The sequence below is a fragment of the Microtus pennsylvanicus genome, chromosome 5 (genome assembly GCF_037038515.1).
Source record: "Microtus pennsylvanicus isolate mMicPen1 chromosome 5, mMicPen1.hap1, whole genome shotgun sequence".
In the NCBI taxonomy this organism is placed as follows: domain Eukaryota; kingdom Metazoa; phylum Chordata; class Mammalia; order Rodentia; family Cricetidae; genus Microtus; species Microtus pennsylvanicus.
In genome coordinates this window covers 105,089,302-105,107,661 of record NC_134583.1, presented here as the reverse complement: position 1 = coordinate 105,107,661, position 18,360 = coordinate 105,089,302, and the positions used below count along the sequence as shown (strand labels likewise).

The 18,360-nt window shown below is 44.2% G+C and overlaps 1 protein-coding gene across 1 annotated transcript in view; it reads left to right on the top strand.

Annotated features, from left to right (window-relative positions):
• The window catches only part of Pgm5 (phosphoglucomutase 5), a 152,838-nt gene that overhangs the window by 125,018 nt on the left and 9,460 nt on the right, over positions 1 to 18,360 (top strand). The window contains exon 10 of the mRNA XM_075973744.1: positions 6,350 to 6,484. Coding sequence (XP_075829859.1) covers positions 6,350 to 6,484 — 135 coding nt within the window. The remainder of the gene's footprint in view (positions 1 to 6,349; positions 6,485 to 18,360) is intronic.

Below are 18,360 nucleotides of genomic sequence, written 5' to 3'. Positions count from 1 at the left end.
AGCTTTCCTTTTCCTAAGTTGCCTGGGCCATAATATATTGTCACAGCAATAGAGAAGTAACTAAGACAAAGCCTACGTGAGACTGTGTCTCTGGGCATAGGTGTGTGGTCGGCACACTGTACAAAGACCCCTAGCCTAATCAGGAAGATGAAGCCAAAGTCCAAAGTTAGCCGAGAGGAGAGATGCTTTTGTGTCCCATTTCCACCCAGAGGGGGTCTCATTTTGTTACTCATGCAAAGGCCCTGTATGGACTAGCCTGACTCAATCATTCTTGAACTCATGTTTCCAATTAATGCTGTGACTTAAATAAAGGAAAATAGGCGATCCATGTAGCTTTGTGTATGTTCCATCCAAATCCCCTGCTCTATGGGCCGCATGTTTTCTCCTACAAAATATGGTTCAGATGTTACATGGCAATGTTTTCACCTTGACGCTTTCCAGATAAATGGCCGGGATTTCCTGGGGGAGATAACATTAGCGTTAGGCTCAGAGTATCTTCCAAGGTTGTTCTGCCTCCAGGTTCGCATGCCTCATGCGGCCAACCACATGAGACTGTACATGTGACGCTGTACCAGAACCAGATTTCAGGGCCATATGCTGTTTTCCCCTGGAATTCAGCCTACATCAGCATTTGAGCAAGTCAGATGCTGCCAGCAGTTGCTGGTAATACACAGTTCCTCCTCCTGCCTGGCTGCAACATGTCCTACAATCTCCAAGCTAACATCTGGCGGCTCTGCATGGATTTAGCAACTAGCAGATCTCTCTGCCTTGATTTACATGTGGGTTAAAAAAAAAACCCAAACAACAACCCCTCCAACATTCATTTGTCAAACATTTATCAGATACTTACTCTGCATAAGGCTCTGAGCCAGCTTAGAGGAGCATACAGAACAGGAGGACCTGGTCAGATGTTTGCATGAGAAGTGATCCGTGAACATGAGCACTTTCATGTGGGGTAGCATCTGATGGTTTGCCTGTAGTCAAAAGACCTAGAGGCTCTTACTGTCTTACAACACTGTGCCAGTTTTGACAAGTTCCTTTCTTCTGCATAAGCAGAGGAAATGGCCAGGATGGCACCCGAGGGCTTTCAGGTCTGTAAGTGTCTGGTGACTCTTAACGAAGGGGTATTTTATTGCTAAAGGACCCATTTCAGCAGCAAACATGGTGAAGATAATTGGCAGGAGATTGAAAAGACCAACAGTGATTTCAGAGGAAGGCAGCATTCTGAAAACTAATCTTAATATGCCTAATGTTTACAAAGGCCCAGGAGATGGCTTAGCAGGCCAAGGACTTGCCAACTAGCCTGATGATTTAAGTTCAATCCCCAGCACCCACATGGAGAAGAAGAGAAAAGACTCCTAAAAGTTGTCCTCTGGCCTCTAGGCATGCTGTGTGGCATGTGCTACCCCCACCACAACACCTACAATATTAAGAAAATATAATAAAAGATAAACAAGTATGCACTATTGCATCATAAGGTACCAGCATGAAGGCTTTATTTGGAAATCATGTTCAGAATCATTCAACTTGAACATAGGAAGGATCACAGGTCTTTTATGATGAATGATACTTTCCAAAGCCCCTTTCACAATGTTTCTGAAAGGATGCTCCCAGCCACCCTATAACCAAGGCTGCTCTATTTTTCATCCAAGTTAGGAAACTAAGGCTTAGAGAGCTTAAAGGACTTACTCAAGACCACCAGCTTGAGTGAGTGGCCAAGCCAGAATTTTAGCCTGGGTGTATCTGGTTGCTATTCCTGAACCATCTCCAAACTGTCTGTGCACAGTAAATCAAAGAGGGGGTAAATCTGGATTTGAGAGAAAAAGGAGAAAGAAAGAAAGAAAGAAAGAAAGAAAGAAAGAAAGAAAGAAAGAAAGAGAGAGAGGGAGAAAGAAAGAAGAAGAAGGAAGGAAGGAAGGAAGGAAGGAAGGAAGGAAGGAAGGAAAGAAAGAAAAGGAAGGAAGGCTATGGTGGTGTCTGGATTTGTGAGGAAAGAGCTCTATGCAGTAGGTGATATTGCAACAGATCTAGGGTGGGTTCAGCTCTGCTTTCAGCACTGAGCTGGGCACTGCAGGCAGGTTTAAGGCAACAACTCTTGTACCACCCAGCCCCATAATTTACTCTATCTGCTACAGGAGACAAGCACGCTCTCCTATGCACGTTTGCCTTTTATCATGGCTGTGTCATTCCGATGTTCTAGCTACGAAAATTACAGAGGAGTCATAGATTCCTTCATGATTATTCTGGGACTTCCTTAGAATACTGTGCTAAAATCTGAAAACTAACACGTAGCACAATCCAGCCATCTGCAGCATGAGGAAGGGAACTCACTGAAAATACAGTTGCAGTGGCCCTGATCGTTGGCAACATCCAGTTCACCCAGAGAGCCACTAAATCCCAGTGCCCAAGGGACTCCCCATACAAATTCAGTCACCCTGTCTAGACCAAGGGCCTGGCCCTATTGTCTTGTATGGACAATTCCCCTTCCAGCTGATTCCAGTGCGCAGCAAAGTTTGCAATCTGCTCACAATTGTGTAGCCAGAAAGACACAGTTCACCCCAAAGAGCATGCTTTTGTTTTTCTTTAGCTAAAGGGCCCAAGATCCTCCTGGGACTGCCTGGTGAGGTCCCTAGCATTGCTCACTCCGGGTGTTGAACATGCAGTGACATTAACTAACTAGTGTTTCTGGAGGGCCTACTCTGTGCCTGGCGTTGTCCTGGCTCTGCAGCTAAAGTGGAGGTGGAACAAGGTGTGTGCGGCTCTTCCTCTCGAGCCAATGAATGACCTAAAGACAAAACACAGTGGATCAGACACTTCAGTGTCAAGTTGCCATGGGAACTTGTTTTATCCATTTGCTCTGGGCCTTGTCTGTGCGAGAGGATTTATGGCAGCAGAAACGCATAATGAAACTGTTAGAATGTAAATACGAAACAGAAATCGAGGCTGGAGAATGTATAAATTAGAGCGCCAAGGACAGGAGAAGAAAAACTCATAGCTTCACGAGTCATGGAGATCCACTTGGACTCAGCTTCAAGATGAATGTTAAGTGTCCTGGCAGCCATATTGAGAAGGGAAATATGGTTAGTTACAAAGTGTTTATTGTCAGAAAGCAAAAGACGACCAGTTCCTCCGGGAAGGAAAGGCTTTCAAAACACTTGGCTTGTGAGAGAATGCCTCGCTTCTAGCTTCATACCGTCTTTGACAGTATTCCTACAGGACTGGGAACGTGGACAGTAGAAGACAGTGTGGTGCAGCAGCATGCACTAAGAGCGAGAATGGCCAAGTAAAAGTTCCATTCGTTACATCTACTTACGGCAGGAATAGGTGGTCAGAAGTCAACAGATTCGGGTCAAGTACAGTCCAGATACATCTATAGCTGGAACTGGAAACCCCTGGGAAATGAAGAGGTTGAATCTCTTGATGATAATCTTCATCATCGTCATTTCTCCTTATTGAAATTTTGATATGGCGCTAGCCACATTTTCTGTTTTCTACTATTAGGTTAAAGGGTAAATATTCCAGGCTGCGCATGATGTAATTGTTTATACCCAAGGCCAACAAACACTCTTGTAGAGAACTATATAATAAATATTTTAGGTCTTATGCACTAGATGATCTCTGCCATGATTATTAATCTCTAAAACTATAGTACAAAAATAGCTAGAGGCAATCCCTAACTAAATAGGCATAATTGTATCCCAATAAAACTTGAGTTAAAAACAAACAAACAAAAAAAAACAGAGGGCCTGAAAAATTTCACCTATAGGTAACTTAGTCTATTGCCAACCTCTAAAACTGCCTAAAAACCACAAAAATAAAGGGAAAGGGTATTATTGTTGTTCTTTTGGTGAAATTAAGGAATGATAAGCTTGGAAAGTCTGGTTTGATAGTGACTTTGGCCTTACTGTTTTATTCATAGTAATAATGATTCATGCTGGAAAGAACATGGCTCATGTATGGGCTGCAAAGTTGTTATGCTCACTGAAGGAACATGCAGATCTCAGAGAAATCCAATCCAACTCTTCACACGTACAAGTGGTCCTCATCAGACATGATATATTAGTTCTGTTTCTTGTCCCCGAGACCAAAGACCTGAGAAGAAATGACTGAAGAGGGGGAGGATTAATTTTGTAGTGCAGTTGCTATAGATACAGTCCATCGTAGTAGAGAAAGCATGGCAATAGGCATGCAAGGCTACTTGCTGGGGAATGATGCTGCTCCAATGTCTTCCTCCTTTTGCATTTTAATTAGTTGGGATCAAAGCCATAGGATGGTGCCCCCCCCCCCACACAAACATGTAGAGTGGCTCTTTCCTCCTCGGAGAATCATCTCTGGAACCACTCTTACAGATGCACACTCAGAAGTGTGTCTCCTAGGTAATTCTAAATGAAGTCAACAATGGACATTAACCTTCCACATGGATGTGAAATTGCAGTGTGGAGATGGAGAGGGTCTGGAAAAGCATGCAGCAGAGAACTCTGATGTTGTTCATCTGTAATGGCTTCTCAAACCACATTGATTCTCAGTTAAGCTCTTAGGGTTGGCGTTCTAGAAAAGAGAAATGATGGTAAGCTATTCTCAGTAGGCAGATGGGTGCCATTCACTCCAATACCACCTCTTCAAGTCCAACTCTCCTCCTTCCTACTAATTGCTAATGGTCCTCTCTGTGTGTAGCATGCAGTACAACCAGTGGCCTGTGATTGGTGTGAACATCATTTGCAGTAGGCATTTTCTGGACCGCAGGAAATTAATTCTTTAGCTCCATGTTCACCGTTCAGTTCGTTTGCTCCGTTTGTGATTTGTTGACTGTTCAGCTCTCTGGTGGCAAAAGGTAGCTAGCTAAGAAATGAGTTTCGGATGGTTGTAAGAGGTGACCCCAGGTTGATGAAGGACAAACATTGCACCTTTACCTTCATATACCTAGGACATAGCCCAGTGCTTTACTCCATAGGCCACTTTCATATGTTAACCCAGTGAAAAACTGGTAGCTGGTTTCCAGTAAGGGAGCAGATTCCCATTGCTTTGTGTTGAACAACTCTAAAAGAAGCAAAAGCTTTGTGTTTGGGAATTGGGACAAACCTTTAAAAAGTAAACAACCATGCAGATGGGATCAGACACCCTCCTGTATCAGACGTGGTCAGGTCTGGGATGGGGTAAGGAACTGGCATTCAGATTCACATAGCAGGAACGGTGTGATTTTAGTGACGGTTGCTTCATAGCCAGCAGGACTGGAGGCCGGGGACATTTCCATGATAAATTCGTAGGGAAAATGTCTGACACTGAGGTCACCCAAGACACCTACTTTTTATGAAACAGTGACTGGTAGACACTCTGTGGCTTCTTTTTTCTCCCTCTGGTATCTCTAATGCTTTACTGATCAGACTTTGTTAGCTGCCCTACAGTGTATTTCCATCAGAAGTCCAAATACGGTCTTGTGGTCATAAAAGTCTGGTCATATTTTGACTATTCCTGTCACTAAAGAGAAACAATACATAAAACAGGGATGTTCTAAGCTAAAAACAAATTTAACATTGGGTAGCACTTAATTCGCCTGGCCCCAGCTCTGTCCTGACCCCAAGCTGGTGCCCAGCATTTCTAGGTGAGAGAGAAACGGTCATCTAAGATGGTGAGAATGTTCTCAGTAACACTCACAGCCTGGATGAGGGGGTAACCCTGAGCATTTCGTCATGGAGTTCTACTACTGTGATAAGGGGGAAGGGGTAAATCTAAGCTTAAAATTATACGGGGGTTACCTGAGCCTTAAAACAAGGGCGGTTACTTAGCATGTTGGTGCACACATGTGATACCAGCTCTTGTAAGGTGAGAATAGGGCCTTGAGGTCAGCTTGGGTGTCATGGCAAGACTTAGTCTGCAAAAAAAAAAAAGGGTAGGGTGGGGAAGGATGGAGCAGATATCTCTTATTGCAATAGATAATTTGCTTAATGCCTGTTATGTTCAGATTTATAAGGATTACACCATGAATTTGAGAACATTTATTGAATGCTATCCTATTTCTATTGTATGCACTGTTTTTTCCAATTCTCATATCACTAGACGAAGAAAATCTGAGCATGTGGTCATAGTTTGGCTCTTCAACATCTGCCCACATCTGCCCACATTAGCCACAAAGCAGCAGACATAGAATCAAGAAACAAATGGGTAACCTCAGGTAGCTTTTGGGTTTACCGCAGTGTTGCGCTCGAGTGAACATCCAGTGCCAACGAGAAATTGGCTTGGCCCTGATGGGCTCTGGTGTATGGGACTATTCTGATTTCTGCAACATGCATTGATTATCACTGCCTGTGTATTCTCTTGCTCACTGAGCCATTTGGGATGTTCTTGGTCGCAGGGCCTGAGGATCATTTTCTCGGATGCATCACGGCTCATATTCCGGCTCAGTTCCTCCAGTGGTGTGCGGGCCACCATCAGGCTGTATGCGGAGAGCTACGAGAGGGATCCCAGCGGTCACGATCAGGAACCACAGGTACACCCTCAGAGCTCTGCTCCTGGCACTGTGTGTTTTCCCTTAGAGCTCCCATGGGCTTTTGACGGAAAGAGATAGTTAGAACTTCATTGGGAGGCGAGTTGTGTGTGACCTCAAACAATTTTAATTCACTCCTTGAAGTGTTTGAAGCAGAACTTCTCTCCAGGGTCCAGGATGATACAGGCCAGGCTGATACCCAGATAACTCACCTTTCTTCAGTGTCCTGTGGCTTAACGTAGGTTCTAATAAGAAAAGGAATATTGTACACATAAGAAAGACAAATTTCTTAGACCCTTGATTGTGCTCATGTAAATTATTAACCTTTAGGGATTAGGAAAACCCTGAATTGAACCATGACATTGAGGTAACCATACAAATACCACTCTGGGCTTCCTCTGCCAGACTGAGGAAGTACTCACAAATGTTTTAGCCATAAACCACTGTACCTCTGTATTCACTAACATGGCAGGCAGACAGACAGACAGAGTAGACGGAAAAGAACCCACTATACTGACTCTATACTGTCAGGTGTTCTTGTGACTTTCCTTTGTTCTGATTTTGTGGGTGCTTCCCTGGGCTGAAACATTAGCTATGTATCTTTTGGGGAAAGTGGAGGAGCAGAAATCCAGGCTGTTTCTCACTGGACAGCTATTCAGTGTTTCCAGCTCTGTTCTGTCGACTGGGACAATCCCTTTGTCTGTCGATAGTAGAGTTTCTTCAAGCTGTTTTTCTCTGGAGACTCTCAATGAACTTGGTCATCACCATGATGTAGATTCTTCTACCTGCTTCCATAACTCAAAGGTCTGTGAGAACAAGATCATCCCACATGGGGAAAGAGAGGCCTGAGGGTCATTCTCAGGATCACCAGGGCATGAGTAGACAGAGTCCATGACCAACACTTAGTCCTGGCCCTTCCTCTCAGGATTATGAGCTTTCCATGCAGAGATGGGCCAAGCTCTGCCAAAATAACTTGTTAGTGAGGACATTTCACCCGAGATAGGACCAAACCCTGCAAAAACTAGATGGAGACTTACATTCTCTTTCCAAATAAAACTGTCTTCTAAGACTCGTGTTGAGACCCGAGATGAAAGGCAGGAGCTCCGCGCTAGGCGAGGAATGATATTCCTGGCCTCCCCAGCTCTGAGTCACTCTGACTTGAGACTGTTTTTTTCTTAGCATTCTTTTCCCTATTTGCACAGGACAAGTGGTTAAGACACTTGCTTATTTTTATTTACCTCCCTTGCTGGACTTCATCTGGGCCATTAGGCCTTCTGTATACAAATGTGTCTCCAAGGTGGTCCATGAAAGCAAATGGGACTTTTGGAAATGGTTTTCCTTGAAGCCAAAAGTTCTCCACGGGCCTGCTTTTAGACGGTTGTGTGGGTAAATAAGTCATAAAGAGTGCTTGTTTTAGTCCCTATTACTGCATTTTTTCCACCCTGTTTGTGTACTAGCTTGCCAGTTTGAATGGCTGAGGAGTCCCTTCCTTAGTGTTTCTCTTAAGATCATGGTCATTTTCTCCTTCTCTAATACAAGTAAGTCCTTCCCTAAACCCAACTAGATGAGGCCCAGAACATTTATTTTAGCATACGATCTAGCTAAAAGTTCTGTATCAAAAATAGAGTTTCTGGTTAAAATAGCACATATCTTTGACTCACTAACTGAAGCCCTATTGCATAATACATTGCAATCATGATATAATAGTCCAAATTTCGAAGAATTCTAGCCCCATAAGGAAAAGGGAAGGGAGGGGGAGAGAGGAAAAAGGAGGAGGAGCGGGGAGAGGGGAGGGAGGCATAGGCAGCTTACCCACATTAATCACTGCTCAGCTCCATTTTGGCTCTTCCACTGGAGGTTTTGGGCAATACTGCTTTCCGCCACAATCTGGTTTTTGCTCCTGAGAGCCCCGAGAGGATGAAGCTTTGGTTAGCCATTAACAGAGATAAAGATGTGACATTCAAGCTAAGGGTCACTACTGATGAGCAGCCCAACAGGCAAGGGCTGGTTTGTACTTCCTTAGATTGTTCTTTGGTTTTGCCATCACCTAGATTGCAGAGAATACCCTCATGCATATGTGCACGTGCACGCGCGCGCGTGCGCGCACACACACACACACCTGTTAAAGTACTCTCTAGTCTACAGCTTTATTAATTTTATATGTTTTACCCACCCCAATGCTTGTAGTCACCTATATTCTAGTTATTTTGCATGAGGACAGAGTTCCCTTCAAATACCACACTGATATCTGGCTATTTTACTTTGCACATGGATTGTGTCTTCCTCAGACATTTAAAGCACACAAGGAAGGCAGCTTTAAGCATTAGACTTGTTACCTCGAGGAGGAAGTGTTCAAATTAGCCTAGAGATCAACCAGGACACCTGCGTACTCACTTGCTACTCTCAACCCCTATAGCTAGGGTCTGGGCTGTGCCCTTTTGCAGAGGTGATCGTGCCATTTCGTTTAAGTTGATGTCAAGTAACCACTTCACCAACACAAACTGCTTTTAAAATATTCTCTCCATACTTACAGATGAGTTGGTGGTGAGTGGAGGAAGGACATGGGGAAGGCCGCAGGAGGGAAGGCGTTTGCCCAACCATGGTCCCTGGCGTTTGAGGAAAGGAAGCTTTCCTTCCCAAAGGCAGATGCTGAGAATTCACATCGTTTTTTCAAACACTGTTACTTTCATTTTACTGGCAACCAGGACCCCAGTGAGCTCTCAAGCCAGCTGGTAGAAATTTGTAAAAAGGGTCAAACCGAGATGGATTAAACTCACAGGCAACTTGTAAAGAGTTGCCTGTGAATTTAATAGCTACCTACAGGTAACAGTAAGGTTGTTTCCATATTCTTTCCATCCCACTTCTCCGCAGGGTTGCTAAATTAATGTTGTGTTCATTGTGTTCACTTTGGACACTCCCTGTCCATAGGAGCACACGGGTGGAGTAGCTAATGCACAAAATACAGCCAAAGGGAAAAGGAAGAAAGTTTTATTAAGGGCTCCATTATCAGAGAATGAAGGTCAGCTTGGGACTAATCAAGATGTAACCACACCCCAGCCTACTCCAGTCTTGGGAAGGAGCCAATACTCTTGAAACTGATGAACTGATGTGTTTTTGATGAGTTGCATCTAGCAGATGAGTGACTAAAATGCCAGGAGTCTTTTTATGTTTAATTCATGCATCACTCAAGCCCACCGGCCATTTCATTCTGAGTTCTTATAATAATTTATAGTTAAGAAATAGACACTATAGAGACCCTTTGTTGTCTATGGAGAGACTGGACAGGCCAGGGCACTTTTGAGAGTGAAGGTATCTATTAATCCTTGCAGTGTGATTGGCACCTCTTAGCTGGCCATGTGGTTACACCAGCTATATACTTCCATCCTGGTCTAGAACTGTATGGCTTTTCAGATGGGGACTTCTGAGGAAGAGGGCAGGAGTGAAAAGATTCAGTTGACCTGATGTAAGTGTCAAGATGCTCACAGTTTGATGTTTAATGTTATCTGCAGTGTGCCAGGCTCAATTCTAGATACTTTATATACACTATTGCCCCCCCCACCCCTGTTTCATTGCCCCCACAGTGGGATTATCATCTAGTTTTGCAAAAGAGAAAACTGAGATAAGGAGTTGTTCGGATCAATGGAACAGGTCATTTCTGGATTGGTTTTGTTTGAAGAAAGACTCCCAATCACACTAATGGTTAATTCCAAAGGGGCGAGGACTCCTCACCTGAGCTTGAATTCAATGCTGTGTCTGGAAGTTTACTTCGATTTTATTAAAAGATTTGCCTTTGGGGCCTGGAAGGATGGCTCAGTAGTTAAGAGGTTTGTCTTTCCACATTTATCAATTCTTTGAGCTTCTAACATCAACTGGGTCCCAAGAACTCAGTAAAATTCAATTCAATTCCATTTTGCCTGACCTCAGGAAAGGGCTCCACGTGACTGTTACTGATTTGTTCTAGAAGGTACAGCTCAGGCATGGCCAAGGAAGAAATAGGCAAGGCCAGGTATGGGGATGGGTGAGGAGCTTCTGTACCTTTTCAACATCCTCCACTTCCACCTCCCACACCATATTTCTCTGTGCTCACCTTCCCATGAGTTCTCCAAGCCCTCTTTAGAGGATTTAATGAAAGCTTCATTACTTAAACTTGATTGATTGATAAAGCCATTGTCCTTGGTTGTTGAACTTACCCATAGGGGTCAGGGAGTCACCACAAGTTCAAACTGTCTAACCATGTGGGTGTGTCCTTGTCATGCAGTGCCCAGCCTAAAGACACCTTGTGAGTATGAATTTGGGTGTGGTTGGAATATAATCAACACAGACACTCATTACCTATGAAGCCCCAATAGAGTTAGATCTATGCCAGGAACTGGGAACAAAAACCAAATATGGGTTTCACCATTTCAGACATACAAACACGGGGACATGTCAAGTTTTCTCCCCATTGCTTTTATTAGCAATGAGTAGCTTTTTACAACCTTATTGAAAGGATAATATTCTCAATACATGCTGGTTGTGTTTTATAGCTAATAAAGAGCCTGGAATTATTAGTCAAAGGCTTGAAGAACAGAATTAAAAACTGAATTAGAAATTGAAGTATTTATGATGTGAGAGTCAGAAACATAACAGACTTCAAAGTGACACAAATAGGCATTCCTTAGCCAGTTCGTTTTCATGATACAATGAAAACATGTGTGGCTATGAACGTGTATGCATGCGTATTTATACGTCTGTGAGGGAAAGTGAGCATGATTTTTGAGTCATACTATAAACATACAGTTTTTACCATTTTGTTATTTAGAAAGAAAATCTGTATAGGAATGTCTTAACAGCCACTGGTCTGAAGAAATCCGTGAGGAAATACTTTATTTTCCTTTTCTCTGCAGAGTTTAGTAGGTGTTGCTGTGATAGGGCACAGAACTGGAGGGGGAAGTGAGCCGGGTTGAGTTTAGAGAAGGAAGATGTGGCGGGAGAGTTGGGCTATAAACGCCATGGCTGAGTTAAGGAGCTGGCTCGTTTCCGTGGAAGAGATGGATGACCCAGGCATCTTCAGAAATTTAAAAATAATGTGAGGTGCTGAAAGATGACCAGCTGTTCGCCATAGCTAATGAATATGTAATTTGAGGAAATAAACTCAAGCTGAAGGAGGAGAGATTCAGATCTGCTGTCAGGCCCCGTTCCCAATAGTGATGTTCCCACTAGCCCCGCTAGGACGGCTGGTTTGTACGTTTCTGAAGTCTCTATAACCATGGAGATTCAAATAATAATTTTAAAATATGAACAAGAATGCAGAGGATTGATTAAGATAATGTCTCAAAGTATTTTTCAGCCTTAAAATGCCAATACTGGAGAGAGAGAGAGAGAGAGAGAGAGAGAGAGAGAGAGAGAGAGAGAGAGAGAGAGAGAGAGAGAGAGAGGAGAGAGGTCATGTTCTAGTGGGTGGGTTAGATTTCCCTCTAGTGGTGCAGAAAGAAACTGTCTTTCACAAATCTGCCACTTGGAGAATTAATCTTCAACAAAGAAAAAGTTATCTAGGTTCTATTGTTTTTGTTACTGTCTTGTTCCTCCCTTCCTCCTCCCCTTCCCTCCCTCACCACCGTGTGTGCGTGTGTGTGCGCACGCGCACACACCTGCCCCATACATGTGTGTATAGTCGATGTGGGTGGTGGGCAATGGAGATCTGAACTTAGGTTCTTGTGTTGGCCCAGCAAGTGCTTATCCCACAGAGCCACGTCCCCGGCCCTGCTTTACAGGCTTTCTTACGTTTCTATTGGTTTAGCTGAATTATGTCCTGAGGAAAACCAAAACCCAAAACAAAAGCAATTTAAAAACAAACAAACAAACAAAAAACACCAGACCCACAGTCCTTCTCTTTCTGGCCTTAATGTTGAAATCCAGACTCCAACTCAGCCATTTCTGTGTTATTTCTCTGGAACTGCGAGTCTCTGTGAAAACCTCCTTCAGACTGAGTTCGGGCTGACGTCTTCCAGGGTGTCACACACGAGAGCTGTTTAGAGTTTTGATGACAATGGACTCTTTCCTCAACCAGCCTTTGTGATCGGAACTCTCTCCAAGGTTCCGAGTGTGTGACGAGCCTGTCCACCCACACTGTCCCCTGCCCAGAACCTGTGAGAAACAGACACCGCTTATGCTTATCCCTCATGCCAATCCTGTGACAGATAGATATCTTACGTCTCAGATAGAGCAGCAGAAACAGAAGAGGCTCTCTTTCCAAAGCTCATGACAGACTCTCAAGCTGACAACCTGTCCAAAAAACCTAGTGGCCTTAAGAAAAGATCACGGAGGAGTAGAGAGAGTATTGTACCTGGACCTTGGACTCAGGTTGGGTTTAGCTTAAGGTTTAGAAATCCTAATGAATTGTCCCATTTTTACTTGATACACATAGTTCAAAACAAAACTAACTTTTAAACAAATATAAGGAAATATAACTTTTAAGATCTGATCCTTCTGCTGCTCAACTGATTTTCTAAAATTCAGATACAATGTCAACTCTCACCAGCCAGTTTGCGCTGAGCCTCAGCATGGCTGTGTCCAAAGCACACGGGCTGTTAAGCAGCCATTGGTTAAACCCACGCGGTCTATGTCCACACATCATCAAATCTTGCCAGATCTTATTTACTCGGTGTCAGAAGAAAGCATGAATGAAAATTGTGCTGGCCACGCAAGTACAGAAGGTCACTAGTCACAACTCCTGGCCAAGATGAATGGGTTTGACAAGCTGTGGCCGGTCCTGTCTGGCTTTTCTAGCGTCATTCGTTCCAGTCCCACTGCACAGCAAAGCAGCATTTCCACACCTGCCTTTTCATAGAAAGCTGCCCAAGTCTCACGGCTGGTGGTGATCCAGGACTTCTTTCAGGCAGCACCTTTTGGTGCGGCTAGTAGATCATTGCCTTTGCCCAGAAGCGGAGTGCATCCCAGCGCATGAATGTCCACAGAGATCCTGGTCAGGGCCTGAGGTCTTTGGCAGAAAGCCCGGACTCAGTGTCTTCAACTGGCACCCGGAGAGGGCACTGCCACACTTCACCACAACGGTGCACCGGCATGGGAGATGGCATTTCCGCCAGAGAGGCGGTCAGCTGGCTCAGCTCGTTCGAAGTCCGCTATCCTACTGCCATATTGAGAAATAATTCTGTGCAGGATACTCAACGGGGGAGTCCCTTGTCCCTGTTTTTGCCTCCCAGGAATGCTGGGATCTAAAGGGAGCTTGGGGTGAGGGTGGGGGTATTTTGATGGCAGAATATTTGGTCTTGGGATGGAGGAAAATACCAAAAGGGGTAATGAAGTCCTGGTTCTAAGTAGCTTGGGACGGGAGGGAGCTCATCTTTGAGCGTTTCTGTTGGTAGAAATTGTCCTGTGCGGTGCTGTTTGGTTGGCTGAGGCCTCTGTACTCTGCAGTTTAGGAACAGAGAGACTACGAGAGTGGCTTCAAGTCATGGTTCCATTATTGTCAGATATAAAAGGGCCAGCAGATCAGGAGATAACTGCCAGTTGACAAAATGATTTATCACTCACAGTCCTAAAGCGGGGGGCACACCCACCAGATCACACAGAGTGTATTAGCGGCAGCTGGGAGGCAGAAGAAACAAGGGGAAGCCTTGGGCTGAAGCCACTATTATTTTTCTGGGATAAAAGTAGGCTAGGCCAGGCAAGCAAGTTTAGGATTGACTAGTTTGACTAATTCCAGGAGGCTCCATTCCAGAGCACAGGGCCTGTTCCTAACTGCTTTGTGTATGGCTTTGGGAGATGCAGGGCAGGAAAACAGTGGCTTCAGTATGAACCTAATGAAGCGAGCCACTGGCCTGCAGGAGGGCACTCTAGTGTAAGCTGTTGGGTATCTCTAAGACTTAGCTAGCTCCAGGAGGGCAGTCTCTTCCATAGCAGTGAGGCCCTGGCATACCAATGCATCACATTAAACAGACAGGCTAAACGCAGAGATAAAATGGTAGAGCCAGCTGGTTCTTCAGGTAGCTAAAATTTGGGAAGATGCTCCAGCAAGGTCCTGTTTTTTGTTTGTTTGTCTTTTACATATAGTTAGTGTCATAGTGATGGTATCTGGGTCGGAGGTCAAGTTTCAGAGCCAAGAATGTGGTTTTTCAGCCCTGTTTCTTCCATTTCCCAGTTCCACGGGAGTGCATAGCTTGTTTGGATATCGGTCATTTGATCAGAGCATTCCAAATGGACTACTCAGACGCCTTTTATTTTATGGGATTTTTATAACCACCTGTAAATCGGATTATTGCTGTAAAAAGTTTGTCCCATGCATGCCTCATGAATTTGCTTAATAAATCCCAGCTTTGGTTATTGCTTCCTCCCCTGCACCTCCTCTTTAAAGTCAATAATGTGGGCAGGATTCTGGGGAGGCTTCCCTTGGAGCTGACAGTGTCTGGAAACCTGACTCTTAGAAGAAGCTGCCAGGGCCTGTGCCCTTCTGCTCATTCTGTGCTGTGGGGAAGGTTGGAGATGAGTCTCTGCTAGTGCACCTTCATCCACAGAGAGTGTGGAGTAAATTCAAGGTCTTCCTGACTCAAAGCAGGGCACACGGAGCGGGACTTGCTCGGTGACCCAATTTATCCAAGCAGATGCACCATTTGTGGGCCATTTCTACCACGTGGACATAATAAACTCCCGAGTTGGGGGGGGAGATAATGGAAGGTGGGTAGGTTCATCGAAGGAAGGGTTTCTGAAGTCTCTGCTGCTGGTCAGCAGGCATGTTCTTGTTAAATTTACCGACTTGACCAGAATGATTAGCATCAGAGAGCAGGTGCCGGCAAGCTTCCCTCAAAGGGTCTGTTAGTAAAGTGTGGGGTCTTGGCCAGCGGCACTAGTTTGCGAGAACTGATGTCACAGAGCAAAAGAAACTCACCACGTCACAAGTCTGGAGAGAAGTTTAAGGTCCAGGTATTCAAAGGGTTGGTTCCTTCCGGGGCAGTGGTTCTCAACCTGTGGGTCGTGACCCTCTTTGGGTCGAATGATCCTTTCACAGGGGTTGAAGGTCAGATATCCAGCACATCAGATATTTACATTACGATTCATAACAACAGCAAAATTACAGTTACAAAATGGCAATGAAGTAAGTTTATGGTTGGGGTCACCACAGCATAAAGCACCCTGTTAAAGGGTCACAGCGTTAGGAAGGTTGAGGAGCACTGTTCTAGGGGCTCTGAGGAATGGGCTGTTCTAGGCCTTCCTTCCCAGGGAGAACACAGTTGCCTTCTCTGTCTCTGACGTTTCTGTGTCCTAATCCCACCTTTGTCTAAGAACACCAGTGACGTCAGTGCTCCATCACCTTGGCAAAACACTCGGGGCAGTCAGCTGAGAAGGAGGAGAGACTTTTGGTTCCAGAGGCTTTAGTCTATGCTTGGCTGACTCTTCTACCTTCCAGTAGGGGCAGCATGTCAGGGTGGGAAATGCATGACAGAGCAAAGCTGCTTCCTCCGTGATGGTAGGAAAGCAACAGCAGAGACCATTGTCGCAAAAGTCCCTTTCATGGCAAGTGCCTGGTGGCCTAACTTTCCTTTACTAAACTCTAATTCCTAATAGTGCCCCAGACTGGAGACTGAGAGTTTGACAGATGGGCCTTTGGCAGACATTTAAAATTCAAAAAATAGCATATGTCATAATGTAATTAGTGACCTTGGTTTAACTTAATGACTTCTGTCCCCAAATAAGGTAGCATTGGGACTGCAATGTAGGGATGTTATGGGGAGGTGGGCACAATTCCCCTGGTCTATGTACAACTTCTTGACTGCTAAAAAAAAGCAGTCCACATGGTCAAATCAGTGAGGCTAGCATCCCAACGGAACTACATTTATGGGTACCAAAACTTGAGTTTCAGATTTTAACAGGTCATAATATCTTTGGGTATTTTTGTAAAAAAAAAATCAGTTAGTAGCATAAAAGCTGTTTTTATTTCATAGGCTATACAGGAACTGAGAGAAGGCCAGCTTTAGACTAAAGGCTATCCCATGTGAGCCTTTTCTTTCCAGCTTCTGAAAATGACAGCTGGTCACAGTTTCAGGTTACAGTAGTGATGCATGCATCCGAATGTCTTCGTCTAAAGATTTTTATTTTTAAAAAGGCAAAATTACAGGACCAGAAAGATGAATCCATGGTAAAGAACACTGGCTGCTCTTCCAGGGGACCTGTGTTTAAATCTCAGCATCTACATGATAATTCACAGCCAGCTGTGACTCTAATCCCAGGGGATCCTACCCCGTCTTCTGCCCTCTGTGGGCACTGCATGTACATCCAGGCAAATATTAATGCACATAAAATAAAAACCAACTATTTTTTAAAAAGACAAAATTATACTAGCATTTATGTGTATTTGTGAATCTGGATGAATGTCGAGATTTTATAAAAATCTGCACACTGGACCCTCATGAGATTGAACTTCTTAACTTTTGAGTATAACCAAACATGGAAATGTTTTAAAATATATTTAGCTTTTGAAGTCTAATTTTTTCAGGTATTTCGCTTCCTATTGGAAAGTTTCTTCTCCTCCTCCTCTTACTTTTCACTTTAAGCAGTTGCTTTGACATGGTTTACAGACGAATACTATTTTACCTATGCCGGACGAAACAGTTAAATGGGACAGAGAAAGAAAAGTCTGAATATGAACCATGCCAAACTGTTAGCAGCTGCCCAAGCTACACCAGTGTGAACAAGCTACACTAGTGTGAACAAGCTTCCCTTGGAGGGTCACCAGGGACAGATGCCTTAATGGTAACTCCCAGATTCACTTCCAAAGTCAGCATCCCCGCCAAGCAATGGGTCTGTTCTGGTGTTCTGTTCTTTGCTTTAGGCCCATGTTCAGGAGCTACAGTCAGGATGGCCAGTGTAGTGTTCCCAGAATGTTAAGACACTTTGATGATGTAGTCCTGAGATTCTACAGCTGTATGTATGTGTCACACTGTCCTTGACTCTGTGAGTGTTTGTCTATAGATGAAGAAACTGGTCCCCCCCCCACTTGTGTTAACATTGTCTAATTCATAACAGGGTTCAGAATTGGCAGTTATTACAAATTCACTTTTAACAAGTAAAACAATGATAAGGAATTACAAAACAAGTATATTTTTATGTTTATCAAGCTTCTGCCCAATGGATCCCAGTGGAGCCTTCACTTCCCAATGGATCCTTGATCCACGGCAGCAGGCTGCTTCTTAGAATTGCAGGCTAAGGTTTGGAGAGATGGCTCAGCCATTAAAAGCTAGGCTCACAACCAAAAATCTAAGAATTGCAGGCTCGAGCCCCTTCTCAGACTCACTGAGCAGATTCTGTACTGTCACAAGCTCGCAGGTGACTCATGTGTACCTTACAGTCAGAGAAGTCTTCTGGAGGTGACCTTTGAGGTGCTTATTTCTTCCGCCTCTGCCTAGCAGATAAGTCTTCAAATGCCAGCCCAACTTCCATGTAGTTGTGAGGGTAATGACCTCTGCCATGCCTTCCTACACCTGGAAAATTACCAGGAGTGTAGAAAACAACCCAAGGAAAGAAATTTCTGAGAGTCTGGGAAGATTTCTTCCTGTTTTTCAGGCCAATTCACAAAAAGGGAAACAAGATCAGTTTCATTTTGGGTCTCCATGGAAACCTTACCTCAGTGTCAATCCACACGTGAGCTTGTTTTCTTTCATGGTTATCTTAGCTAAGCTGAGAGAGTCAAAATAAGCCCTGGATGAAGTAAGGAAACTTCTAATTTGAAATTTTTCCAAGACACGGAAGTCTTGCTAAATTTGTTGGTAGACAGTCTAGCACAGCACGAATTACTCTGGAAAAGGCAATTGTTTAAAACACTTAAGGTTTGTTTGACAGCTGAGTCTTAAAGGCACAGAATGTAAGGAGAAAAAAGGAAGGAAAGA